This window comes from Agelaius tricolor, unplaced genomic scaffold (assembly GCF_023055355.1).
Source record: "Agelaius tricolor isolate 1412-34295 unplaced genomic scaffold, bAgeTri1.0.p SCAF_3, whole genome shotgun sequence".
NCBI lineage: Eukaryota > Metazoa > Chordata > Aves > Passeriformes > Icteridae > Agelaius > Agelaius tricolor.
In genome coordinates, this window is record NW_027269263.1 from 9537442 (window position 1) to 9551248 (window position 13807).

Consider the following 13807-nt stretch of genomic DNA (forward strand, 5'->3'; position numbering starts at 1 on the left):
AAGTGAGATATAACAACATGGTGAGCTCTGACAGCTCCCCAAGCTTCCAGCTGAGCCACCTGGAGCTGGTCACTGACAGCAGGAGGGGCTGGGGCTGGATGGAGCAAAGGTGAATTCCACCACAATTCTGTACTTAACCTCAGAGCAGGGAGCGGTATTTCCATACAGGAATGAGGAAAAAAGTTGCAATTAAGTCTGGTAAAGTTAGCTGCCTCATAGCTTTCTCTGTACCAGTGATAGACTCTGAGCTCCCAAGGCCAACAGCAGCCAGGGTGTATGCACCAGGGAGTTTCACACACAAGGAGCAAACTCTGTCTTTTAGCCTATAAAACCACCGGTAGGTCTTAGAGCAGTCATACCTCGAAAGCCTTGTCAAGGAGATTCTGTTCTCTTAGCTGGTTTCCTTTAGTGAAAAAGAGCTCTGATATGACTTTTGGATCCTTTGGTTTTAGCTGAAGCGCTTTTTCTATAGCTTCAAGTGCCTGTGAAAAAGCAAGAGGACATTGTGTGCCTTCCATTCAGTTCCTTCCCACTTCTCATTCTTTCCTCACCACTATGGACTACCAGCATAAGAATCATTTTCCTCCATCCTTTGTTTGCCCCACACCATTAACACACAGGGAAACGTGATTTTTAAATGCCTCTGTTGGAACCCAGGACATCCCTCTGGCTGCCCTGGATGGCTTGAGCCCCTGGCTGGGGGCTCAGAGGCCTTGGCACAGAGCCAAAGACACCTGTGGCTTTGATTTTAACCCATGGAGAAAATTACCAACTTTATGTGAAGATCTATAAGCCACGAGAGTTTAAGTAGAATGAGAGTTAATTTATCACAGGATGAAAAGTAGAATTTTGGGGTTTTTAGAATGGGGGTTCAGAAGCCAAGATAGAGGGATTTGGGCATGCCTTGTCCTTCCTCTTTCTTCTTTTTAGTCTCCATCTTCTGTGTGATGGTGGCACTTTTGGATTGGTTTAGAGTAGGAACAGACTGTCTAACATAGGTGACAGGTATTGGAAAATTATTGTAAATAAAGTACACAAAGTTCTTAGTATAAAAAACTAACACCGCCTCAGGGGTGTGCAGTGTGCCACGGACCAACCTGCTAGACAGACCTCAGCAGGTCAAAAAAAGAATGTATTAGATGAGAGAAAATAAACAACTTTGAAAACCAGAGCTGAGGAATCCTGACTCCTTCTTCAATTGTGGGGCTGGGAAAAACAGACTTTTCAACATCTCGGGGTCATCTTGACCACAGAGACTCCGAGGCAGCCTGGGGCTGATGGGCACTGGGGCTGACAGCAGCAGTGACAAGAAAACCACACTGCTTAGCTTCGGTCTTAATACATAGATAAACTGAAGGTTTTAGTGAAGAAATAATCCAATGAATGTGCACTGAGGCACGTGACTTGTCCCCAGAGAGATGGAGTGTAAAATTCAACCTGAGCTCTGTGTGTGAGCCCTTGGGACAAGGGTATCCCACACCATGGTACCTTGGCATAGAGCTCCTGCTTGCTGTAGATGGCTGACAGGAGGCGGTAGCACTCCAGGCACTCTGCATCCTCATGAAGGATGTGGTTCGTCATCTTCTCGGCTTCCTTCGTCCGCCCCATCATCGCCAGAACCTGAGCCTGTAACAGAGCCACAGTGTTACACTCTTGACCAGCTGTCCTAGGGGGATGTTATGATGCTTGTATCCCTGATGCAGTTCATTTAGGGGATCTCTGGGGGGCCCCTAAGCTGTATGTTTGCTGGTAGCAGCAAGCAGGCAAGGAGACTCCACACGGCTTCTGAGGATGCTAATTAGGTGAGGGTTTATTGGGGGTCCCACCCCCGGGAGCAGCATGGCTTCTGAGGGAGAAGGGGGAAAGGGGGAGGGAGGGAGAGCCTAGAGAGGAAAGGGCTAAGAGAGATTCTCATCTCCCCCACACAGCTGAACAGCGAGATTCAAAGTGGGTGCGGAACAAGCCTTGAGCCAATGGGATTACAGATAACTGATACTTCAGGGGAGGATCACAGGCTTGGAATAAACTGTACATTTTCGAGGGGTGAGATAGAGCATACCATTTAACTAAAATGTAACACCACATATCCCCAGTCAGGTGTTCTGTTTATGCTGGATATTATATTCTGTGCCTGAGAGTGAAGATGGGGAGAAGAAACAGCAGAGTTTTGTTATCGGGGACTGGACTCACTCCTCCACAGTCTGCTGGAACACTGTTGTTGTCTGGGCACGGATGGGGCAGAACACCGTGCTCCTTTTGCTTTTTAGTTAGTTTAGCTAGCTGAGGCACTCCTAGCTTTCCCTGGACTGTTTTTCTTTCTCTTTTCTTGGAACCATTCGAACCTGCTGCAGACCGGGACCCAGGAAAACACCAAGAGCTCACACTTTGCAGCCTGCCAGGGCCCACTCTTCAGCCTTTCCCAGTTCCAGAGGGACTGATAACAGAGTGACCACCCACCAGAGAGACTTTCTGAATTTGTCATTTCTTCAGAGCAGCAAATGAGTTTTGTCATGGGGTATTGTTCATTTTGTGTGCTGGGAAGTGCTTTGCCTGTTACACAAACAGTTCTTTCCATTCTATCCGAGGAAATTTTTCCCGAATCAGGTGCGGGGAGGGGATGTGTGGGTTGGCTTTCTGGGGGTTTTCTCCCAAATTTTCCCTGAACAAGGACATCATCTCAGCCCTCTGCCACAGGCTGGGCTGCAGGCAGAGGCTGCTGCTGCCCTGGCCCCCGCTCACCAGCGCCAGTCGGGTGTCCTTGCTGGAAGGCTGCAGTGCCGCCGCCTCCCGGTAGACCTGCAGCGCCTCCTCGTAGCGCCCCGTGTTGTAATACAGGGCCCCCAGCGGGGACAGGATCTCCGCCTTCCTGGATACCTTCAGCGCCCTGGGGTTGGGAAAAAGGCAAGCTTCAGTCATGGGAGGAGCAAAGGGGAAGAGTGAGGTGGGCTTGTGGTGGACGGAGAACTAAAGCTCTGCACCATCCCAGCCTGGGAAGTACAAATTGCCTGGGGAGGGATGAATGTGCTCACAGCAGTAATCCCACTAGCCAGCTGAGAAGAAGGAGAAGGAGAAGGAGGAGAAGGAGGAGAAGGAGGAGAAGGAGAAGGAGAAGGAGAAGGAGAAGCCACCTTCAAAGTGCCCTCAGTGAGCCTGCAGCAGGGGTGGGGATGGTTGACAGCGATGAAACCTGGGCAATGTGAGCACAAATCTATATGCCAAAAAGAAGGCAAAAATACTCCCACCCAACCCATCCTGCTGCATACCAGGAGTCAGAGCTCGACTGCTGGAACACTGCTGGGAAGGGCCAGAGTTCCTAATGGTGCCAAAGGCTTGGTGCTGAGCTGTGCAGCACTTCTGGCTGTTCCTGGTGCAGCAATCACAGATCACCTTCAAGCAGGCTGGGAGTTGTGGTAACACAGCCTGCTCCTGCCACCAAGAAACCTCCAACTTTATCATCAGAGCATCCCCCAGCCAAAAGCAGCAGTGTCCATCCTGGGGGCTTGGGAATAGTCCAGGGAAATCAACACTACCTGAGCCCATGCTGCCTTTCCAAGCACTCCCCAAAAATAGTCAAATCTATTTCAAAGAGATGGAGAATGAAGGGAAGAAACCCCACACATGCACAGATATATCAGCACAACAGAAACTCTTTAGCAGAGCCAAGCCATAAAGGGGCAGGAGGAATCCCTCTGTCTCCCAGGCCAAATCCTCACCTCTTGTACCACACTTCAGCCTCTTTGTTCTGCCCCAGGGAGCGGTGAAGCCTGCCCAGGTTCACCATGGCCACATGGTGAGCAGGGCTCAGGAGGATGGCCTGCCTGTAGTGGGACATGGCTCTCTCAGGAGACCCTAGAGAGGAAAACAGCCATTAAACCAGAAAAAAACCCTGTGCATCAGAAAAAAAATTGTCTCAAACTCAGCACATGGTAACACTCAGGCTTTCTTTCTTCTATTGTTCTACGCATGTGTCCTGGGGTGACTTTATGGTGCTTGTATTATCCCCACTTATCTGTTTAGCCCAGGAATAAGTTTTGCATCTTTAAGACCTTCTGAGAGCGAAGAGGGAGAGAGAATAAGGGCAGAGTTTGTTATCAGGAACTGCACTTGCTTACCCACATCCCTCTCACAGACTGTGTTGTCTGCAGACAGCAGGACAGAGCTCTCCTTTGCCTTTAGTTAGTTTTTAGCTAGCTGAGGCAGAGAAGTTCCCTGGACTGTGGTTTTTGTTTCTTTTGGACCTGTTTAACCCTGCTCTGGACAGAACACCCAGCAGAGCACCAGCAGCTCCAGCTGTGGGCACCGGGCCGGGCCTGGGCCGAGGCATTTCCAGCGCTGGAGGGACTGATCAGAGACTGAGTGAGCTGAGCTACTGCCCACCAAGGGACTTGCTGAGTTTGTCAGCTCTTTGGAGCAGCAAGAGGTTTTATTGATTAATATTGTTCATTTTTTGTGCTGGTGAATGCTTTGCCTGCTAAATAAACAGGGTTTTTTCCACTTTTCTCCAAGGAAATCTTTTCCCAAACCAGTTGGGGGAGGGTCCACTTAAATCTGCTTTCTAGAGGAACCCCTTTGGAGGATTCCTCCCAAATTTTACTTAAACTAAGACAGCATGGAAACATTTTGAGAAAGAAATCCTGCCTCAGCATTTTGAATCTAAGCATAAGAGAAACTGCTGTCCAAACTAAAATTTAGTCCCCAATATTCAGAGACAATCCTGAGAAATAGATTTTCTAGGGGTGGGTTTTTTGCAAGTTAAGGATCCAGTCACAACAAGATGACTCCTGACTGAAAGCACCCTTTGATCATGCAGCAGTGGGGACACAACCCCTGTGCTAAGGACAGAGCCCACCTCAGGGAAGGGGCTGGGACACATGTGCCATCTCCTGGTGGAGCATCCTTTTCACCCTGGCCCACTGGAGAAATGGGCAATGAAGAATGAAGAACAAGCCCCCCAGTATTCCCCACAACACCACCAGAACTGCAAATAGTTTCAGCTCTCTCCAAACAGAGATTATTCCCTCCAGCTCTGCTGTGCTGCTGCTCTGAGCTCTGAGCTCAGTCTCTGTGTATTGCTCAACAGGACTGGGAGTAGCTGCCAGGGACCAGCTAATTCCCACTCTGGGCAATAAATCCCAGAGCAGAGGTGTCCAGGTGGTTGTTTTGGAGCACGTAGGCACCATCTCTGTGCTGCACAGGAGCCATTGGGTGGCACTGCTTCTCTGTGTGAAAATGTGCAAGGTCCTGCAGCCCATGACATCACCAACACCACAACAAAACACAAGCAAAAAGAGAGGTGCAAGATCACTACCCCAATGCATAAAGTTCTACTTTTAATAATGTATCGTTATTTAGCTAAATAATGGTAGAAGTATAAAGCTCCAGCATTAAAGCAATGCAAATATTGCGTTTTTAATCCCAGGGTCATTTAATTGGCTTGCAAACTCCAGACCAGATAATCTCCTGATGAAAACCATACTAAAAGAGCTTTGTCACCAACAAAGCTTTTCAGTGTTGGCATTTTTTTAAACCGATTCACTTCACAATGTATTTAATTCCATTTCAAGCTGGAAAACAGATCTCAAAAAAAGCCAGTACATGTTGGGGCACTGAACATGCTGCTGTGGGAATTTTGTTTTCATATCTTCACAGATCTAGTTTAGTTTTTTTGAGACTATCTATGCAACTTAAAATATACACTGGCACATCTCAGCATCTCCTTTATAGCAGTGAGGAGGAACATCTGTGCAGAGGTTTAGAAGTGTTGAAGACTCAGCCAAGGCTGAGGACATGTTGTTCAAGGTACCACTTTTTCAAAACATCCAGCAGCAGCCTCGATCTTTCCCCACCACTGAGCAGGCAGATGTTTTTGAAAATTATACCTACAAAACATCCTGGGAAGCAGCTGGGCACGCACTGCAGCCCCTCAGCCAGGCAGCACCTCCCCTGCTCAGCACACAGGGTTAATATGCATCATTAAGGGAGACACACTCAGTGTCTGTGACCACTGCAGAGCTGTCTGCAGTTGTGGCTCCCCAGAGCTGGCACTTGCTGCACAGAACCCTGCGTTAATTGGCGTGGTGCTCCACAGCATCTCCCTGTGCCGCCGGCGCGGAGCGCAGCCGGTGACAGGCTCAGCAGCAGCCACTGCCTTCACGCCTTGTCATGCCTCTAGCAGGGTTATTGGCACATCAGGCCCCAAGGAGCAGGAGTCAGTGGGATTTTTTCCAGTTGTTTGTCTGTAGGGAAGCGTAGGAGTAAACCAGGAAATGATAGTTTTGACTTTGGCAGAGTACGAAAGTGCAAAAAAACAGAAAGTGCTCTGCACTACATTTGAACCACAAATTTTGGCAGGAATAGGACAGTTTATCTGGGTTGGCAAGCAAAGATGAGTACAACATGAGAGGGAAATTACTCAGGAATTTTTATTATTTGCAAGCTTGAATTTTGCCAGGGCCCAAATTCAGAACCTGAACCTCTCTTGCTAATGCCACAATGCCTCTTTTGATTATGAATATTGATTCTGGTTTTGTACTTGTTTCACACTGGTACTACAGAGGGATGATGGCCAAGTGTCAATTCAGAGGCAGAACAGCCAGTTGCAGACTGACAGACACCATCATCCCTTCTTCCCAAGCACCACTGGAACTGGGCACATGTGATGGGGAAAGAAGGGGTGGCAACCACACACTTCAAGCCTACACTGTTTCACCACTGAGTCTTGGCTCTGTTCTGGAGGGACCACAGTGAGACAACAGTCCTTTTCCACTAGTCATTTGTCAAACTTAGCTTTGCTTATAAAGCTGTCAATAAAAGGTGGCAATTAAAGTGACGTTTCCGTTGCTGTTATGTGAATGCCAGAAAGTGCCAAGGAAGTTGGATGGGAACCAGGAGCCCAGGAAAAAAAGGATGCCATTACAGAGCTCCTCAAAAATCAATTCACCCCACAGTGTATAAGGTTTTGTTTTCACAGATGATTGTGGTTTAAAAGCCATGTTCCTTTCTATAGTGGTGGCACTCAAGCCTTACAGTCAAAGAGCTGCTTTGTCACCAAGTAGGGCTGCACGTGCTCCAGAGACCATAATGATCCATTTGTGTGCCTGTGATTTGATTTGATGTGGCCATGCCTTGCTGGAAAAAAGGCAGTACTGTCAGGGTGCTGCCCAGCTCACACTGAAGAGGCCAACTGCCTGTGTGAAGATGGTGACAAACACTGAGGGGAGCAGGGGGGCTGAATGAATGCTCCTGCTGCACAGTGCCTGCACTGATTACGAATTCCAGTGTGCTGTGCCCTCTCAGCAGCACAGGGATATTTATTTCCAAGCTACCATGGAGGCACATTGCCTTGGAAGCTTTTGACACCCTTTTAGATGTGCACTGCTGAATAAAATAAATCAAAGCAAAGCAGACAGAGAGGGAAAAATCCCGTGCTCCCTCTCACTTACCGGTATCAACCAGGAAAACACCGTAGTTGTTGTGCAGGTCGGAGCTCTCTGGACAATTCTCTATGCCAGCCTTATAGACCTCCTCAGCCTCCTTGAGCCGTTCCTTGAAAGAGAAGGAGGTTTCTTAGCCATGGCAGAAAGTTTGTCAGCACCATTTGCTGCACCCCTGCATTCTGGGACAGCTCCATCACTGCAGGGGAAGCTTGGGGAGTCCACACCCATCCCACCTTCCAAGAGGCTGAAATTTGACCCCATGGCATGGATGTGCTATAGCTGCCATCTGGTATCCCAGAGCAGTTCAGACAGCTTTCCCCCATGCCTCTGCTACCCATGAAACACCTGCAAAAAGTGGTGCCTGTGCAATGCCACTGAGTCCCCAGCTGGGCGCATGCCCAGCCAGGAAAAACACAGCAACAGGGATTGGGCTGGTTCTGTTGAGAAATATCTGTCATCTGGGAGAGGATATGTTCTAATTTATTTGTTTAATGAGCATCTCAGGCATACTGGCTAACTTTTCCCCTCTGGAGCTCTGCTGTTCTTTCCTCAAGCAGTGAGGAAAATACAAGGAATGAAAGCTTGCTGTGTGTGTGATGGCTAGGGAGTGAGTGCAGGGGGATAAAGGAAGCTGGAGAAAGAGGGAGAGTGGTGAAAGAGCAGGGAATCTGACAAATCAGATTAAAACCAGGCATTGTCAGTGGGTGAGGTGGAGGTCACTGGGACTGATGGGACATGCCATCATGCTGATTCCCCAGATGCACTGAGTTCTCCTTTTGCATAGATTTTCAGGGAGGTTTGCTGGCTCTGAACACTTCTAGAAAATTCAGATCTTTTCTTTGGAAACACCCTGCCTACAGACAGCATCCTACTGGCTGGGTTCTGTCTAGCCTGAGCTATGGGCAGCCTAGTTCTGAAACAACAATCAGGTTTCTCCTGTGGATCAAAGAGCAACTTAAAAAGGTTTCCACTTCCCTCCATAGTCAGACCACGTGTGCCCACTGCCTGCATGCTCACCAGCAAGGGGGGTGCCTTCCTTCCCCCCACCTCAGAGCCTGGCTGTTGGCTGTGCTTGTGGAGGGAGGCTGTGAACAGAAGAGACAAGCACAGTGCAGAGGGGTGTCAGGAGAGCCTCCAGCACCAAGGATGCTCCTCTCAATTCTCCCCCTTCCACTGAGCAGCACAGCCCTAGAGCAACAAACTCCAAACCTCCCAAGAAAGCAAATTCAGTCAAGTGGCTCTTCACTGAGCAGAGCCTGCAGCTCCCATGCTGAATCCACGCTGAAATAAGAGGTTGGTCCACTCCCAGCTATGGACTGTCCTCAAAGCCTGCAAATGGCTGAGCCTCCTGGGCTTTCCCTGGATTTAAAATCTGTACCTGGCAGCAGCTTTTGCTCCACAGCTGCTTAATGTGAGGACTCTTTTCTCACCTCCTATCTCAGAACTAGAGAGCTGGAATAAATTGCACTGAAAGAGGATGACTTGATCAGAGAATCACACAGCCTGCCACAGTTAAGTCCCTTCACATTTACATGATAAAGGTCAGCCAGCAAAAAAGATAAGTGTGCAATAAAGCACAGAAACACGTTTTTAAAAAGTGCTTAACTTTGGATGTTTTGGATAAATTGATGTGAATTTGACAACATTATCCTGCAGAGTCAGGGAAAGTGTAGTGATCATCAGAATTTACTAAATTGAAGAGCAATTTTTTGTGCATATTTTCTAAGATTTATGTCTTACTTTCTTTTCCTCTGCTTTTAATTTTCAGCCAATGAATGCAGCTTTGTATGCATGTATGTCAGCTTATTTTATTTACTGAACATAAACCAAATTTTTTAAGCAAGGAAGGGCTGTGTTCAACTAGATTAGAGTGTTCCATGTCAAAACATTCACCAACATCGAGCATTCTAGCACTTTTATGGTGGTTGCATTGCTTTTTTGGCACCTAACATCCTGAGGCACCTAGCATGCCTCAGGCTCATTGCCCAGTCTAACAAAGTGTTTGCATTAAGCACAGTCAGAAAGTGGCAAGGGTGGAACCTGCTATTTCTGCCAGAGCTTTCCCTCCTCACAGCCTCTCCTCTTCTTAGCAGAAACAGAGCTCCAAGTTCATCAAGGCTAGATTCTCATTAACACTTAATAATGCCACTCCCAGACCTTCATGAAACATTCATCGACCTCACAAAACTCAGAAGAGACTGGCATAAAAAATGTATGAGATTTTTATGATATTAAAAAATTATGCATATGAGAATCTTTCTGTTGAACTCCAGGGTTTTTAGGTCTGTTTTTTATAAGGCTCAGTTTTTCAGTTTGATTATGCCTGAGTAGGCTCTCCTCTGCAGCTAAGTGGGTTATAAAGTTTCTTTTTCTAAGAAACACACATACAGAATCAGGTGAAGCTAGGGCCTGGGAAGAGCCACCAAGTAGCACAAACCGATGGATGAAACTGAAGCTGGGAAGACGGGAAACTGTGGGGAACCAGTGTTAGAATGTTGTGAAAACAGGCAGCAAAAATGTTTGATTTCTGTTACCAGCACCACTGCAGTGATCACAGAAATCAAGGAAAACTGCAATACATTGCAACTGAGTTACAATTCCAAGCAGAAGGAGCAGCCAGAAGGGCAAGCATTTATAAAAGGCACAAACAAGCCAAGCTGTTCCATACAATACAGAAGTGTTTTTTTGTCAGCTCTGGCTTCAGAATCAGCTATACAGGAGAGAAAAGGGCAATTACATCAAGGTACAGGTTAATTCCCTGGCATCTGAACCCTTCCTCTTAGCAGCACTATTTACAGGGATAGGAGGTAAGGAACCATAAGGCCTATTTCAGATTCATCCCCATTAATATGGGGGGAACATGCACCCACCAAGACAATCCTAGTGCTATTTCACTCTGTCCACACATTTCCCTTTTAGCCTTGGAGCAAAGCTGGAGAAGCAGAAGTTGTCATGGGCACCTCATGCAAGTTATTTTAACACAGCATTCAACATTATTATTTAACCCTCTTTCTATCACATCCCAGCAAGAGGGACTGTCACCATGATTTTTCTGAAAAATCCCTTAGCCAGGATTTCTTCTCCTGGCAAGATGAGAAGCCTCAGCTTCTACATGTTTTGCTGCTTTGGAATGTGATTTGGAGAATTGTTTACCCAGCATGTGAATTGTTTTGACTTAATGAGCAATCATAGTCCAGCTGTGTCAGGACTCTAGTCTGTCACAGGTTTTTATTATCATTCTTGTTTAGCCTTTTGATGTCTCCTTTCTCCTTCTTTAGTATAGTGATATAATATGATATATGATATGATATGATATATGATATGATATGATATGATATATGATATGAGATATGATATGATATGAGATATAATATAATATGAGATATAATATAATATAATATAATATAATATAATATAATATAATATAATATAATATAATATAATATAATATAATATAATATATCAGCCTTCTGAGAAACATGGAGTCTCACCTCATCCTGGGGACCTAACACCACAACAAGGGAGCCAATGGTGCCTTTCCCAAAGCTCCACTGTGATGCCATCCTGTAATGCCTGGCCTCCCAGATACCCCTACAGCTGTCACACAGGCTCTGGGCCACAAGGAGACACAAAAATACTCCTTGGAACTTTTAGCAGTTTTCAGCTAAAAGTTTTTATTGCTCAGACAAAGAGGAAAACCCAACACTGAAAAAACTTAGCTCCTCTCATCATCCTTTGGGCTGAAGATGCCAAAAGTTCTGCCTGTACCCCTGGAGGGTGTGATGCTGCAGCTCCCAAGGCAAGGGCAGCAGCAGCAGGTTCTGTAGGACAGACCCTGATGGACCCTGACCATCCTGTGCTCAGTAGGATGGATGTGTGAGGCAGGAGGTGCACAATCAAGTAGGCACCTGCTGTGGCTGATCATGAGAAAGTGTTAAAAGTCTGCAGAAAAATTGCTGTTTTCTGAGAAAATTGCACTAACTATCTTTTTTGCCTACCACTTACTGAAGTCACAAGAGGATGAACAATCCATATGTAAGAGATGAATTATTGCTGGACTTACTAATGGCATTTGCTTTGGGCAGAAGGTCTCGGGACTCTATAATGGTTTTATTGCTCTGCTGACCTTGCAATCGATCGTTCTAATTAATAATTTCAATTAATATTAAAACCAGGTAATAGTGCAGAGGACTCATTTCCTATACTTGCAGGACACTCTTCATTGATGGGCTTATTCAAAGCAGGGCTACCATTCAACAAGGCTTGTCTTTAAATTCATACACCATATTTCGAGATCCCTGCAGGTAATATTGATAATACTTGAAATTCTCTTAAAAGGGAAAATAAAATAAAAATAAAAGGGAAACTAAAATAAAAGGGAAAATAAAATAAAAATAAAAGGGAAAAAAAAAGGATGCCATTACAGAGCTCCTCAAAAATCAATTCATCTTTCAGTAATTCACATACATCATAGGTGAGTTTTGCAGAGTGCCTACATCCTTGAAGAAGATTAAACAAGACCTCTGCCTATAGTTTTGCTGAAATTCATCCCCTTCCCTTACACAGAGACGATTTCACTAACCAGAATAATGGAGAACAGCAAAAGATACCATATTGCTTTGTCTCTACTTATATTTTAAGAAAGCTTCAGCACCCCATGCCATGGAACAATTAGATCTGAAAACTGAAGGAGGAAAAAAATTCAGTTTTCAAAAGATTTGCAGAGTTGTGCTGGAGCTGTGCAGCTACAGGGACCTTGTCATCCACCCCCAGAGCTCCACAGTGGGACCATGGCACAAAGCACAACATCCTTCACCTGCTGCTGCAGGTGTGGAGGGAAGGAGAGCTCAGTGGCCCCAGTGTGGGCACCCACGCCTCCACGGCTCCTTCTGAACTCAAGGATTTTGTGCCTCAAGTTCTCTTTTCCTCTGTGGGGACAGTATTTCACCTCACAGGGATGTTGTAGAAATAAATTATCTAACTACAGCGAGTAGGGAGAGCCTGAGTAATGAGCGTGGGGAACAGGCCTGAGAGGAAATGAGTAATCCTGCCTCCAGAGCACAGCCTGGCAAATAAGGCCTGGAGGCACCTGAACCACGAGGTTAAATAAAATATTGAACAGCCACTCATTAAGAGCAACATAAAGCCAGGGAGCCTTCCCACCTCCCTGCTTGTGATTATCTGCCATGGTAATCAGGGGCTGTGCCCTGTGTGTGAGTGTGTGCAAGGGGCAGAATCTGGGCTGCAGAGGCCACCTGGTGCCTGACAACCCCCAGCTCTGGAATGATTTATTATGCAATCTCCAGGCTATCTGTGTAGGCGTGTGTGTGTGAGGGGAAGCTCGCCTCTCCTGCTGTCACAACATCCAAGGTGACATGGATTAAGACTTCTCCACAGAGGCAGGGAGGGGATTTACTCACAACTTCAGCAGTGATTTAATTCAGAGCCACACCATGTGGGTGTAATTACCCACTGTGGATGAGTTGCCTCCCATCCTGGAAAAGCCATCTGTAGAGCAGCCTGAGAGCTCTGTGCAGACAGCGTGGACCCACGCCTGCCACCACGGCTGAGTGAGGCAGGGTGGGAGGTGCAGGAGGGGCTGTGGCAGCAGCGCAGGCCTGGGAGGTGCAGGAGGGGCTGTGGCAGCAGCGCAGGCCTGGGAGGTGCAGGAGGGGCTGTGGCAGCAGTGCAGGCCTGGGAGGTGCAGGAGGGGCTGTGGCAGCAGTGCATGCATACCAGGGCAGAGGACCCGAGCCATCTCTGTTACCTGCTCAGCCAAGAGCGAGGCCAGGCTTGAGTAAGCATCTGCGAACTCCGGGCCGTACTTAATGGAGTCCCGCAGCAAGATTACAGCTTCCTCCTTCTTCCCTTGGGACCTGCAGGAAGGAGAGAAAAAAACCCAGAAAGGAATATTCCTGTAAGCACTTGTTTAGGTTATCCCACTGATTAACTACTTTAAAGAGAAGTGGAAGCGCCCGGCTTGCCCTTTTCAACAAAGACAAATGATTCATTCACACCTCCTCTCCACAATGTGAGCACCAAGGATTTCCTCAGGACAGAGGCTTTAATGAATCAATACAGTTCAGTATCTGAAGGGAGGGCACCGAGAGGATGGAGGCACTGTGATCTGGGAACAGGACATTCCCTCTCACTTCAGTGGGCTGGAGACACTGAAATCCCTCATTTCCTTTACTAAAACCTTGAGGAGACTCTGCAGTTCCTAAACAAGTGCTCTTACAGATCCACTTGCAACTCCATTATTTTGAAATTAAAATATCTGCAAGTTAAATCTGGCTGGGATCTTTAAATAATTCCTTAGCAAGTCGATGATTAGGCTGGAGGAGTTCTGTCCTTCAGATCCCAAGGATTAT

At 46.8% G+C, this 13807-nt stretch overlaps 1 protein-coding gene across 2 annotated transcripts in view; it reads right to left on the reverse strand.

The window, feature by feature from the left end:
• Positions 1 to 13807, reverse strand: part of TMTC1 (transmembrane O-mannosyltransferase targeting cadherins 1) — a 150569-nt gene that overhangs the window by 6871 nt on the left and 129891 nt on the right. For both annotated transcript variants that reach the window (XM_071422391.1, XM_071422390.1), the window contains exons 13-18: positions 13204 to 13312; positions 7443 to 7545; positions 3714 to 3849; positions 2740 to 2884; positions 1489 to 1626; positions 360 to 482 (exon numbers count right to left, since the gene is read on the reverse strand). In XM_071422391.1, the coding sequence (XP_071278492.1) occupies positions 360 to 482; positions 1489 to 1626; positions 2740 to 2884; positions 3714 to 3849; positions 7443 to 7545; positions 13204 to 13312 (754 nt within the window). The remainder of the gene's footprint in view (positions 1 to 359; positions 483 to 1488; positions 1627 to 2739; positions 2885 to 3713; positions 3850 to 7442; positions 7546 to 13203; positions 13313 to 13807) is intronic.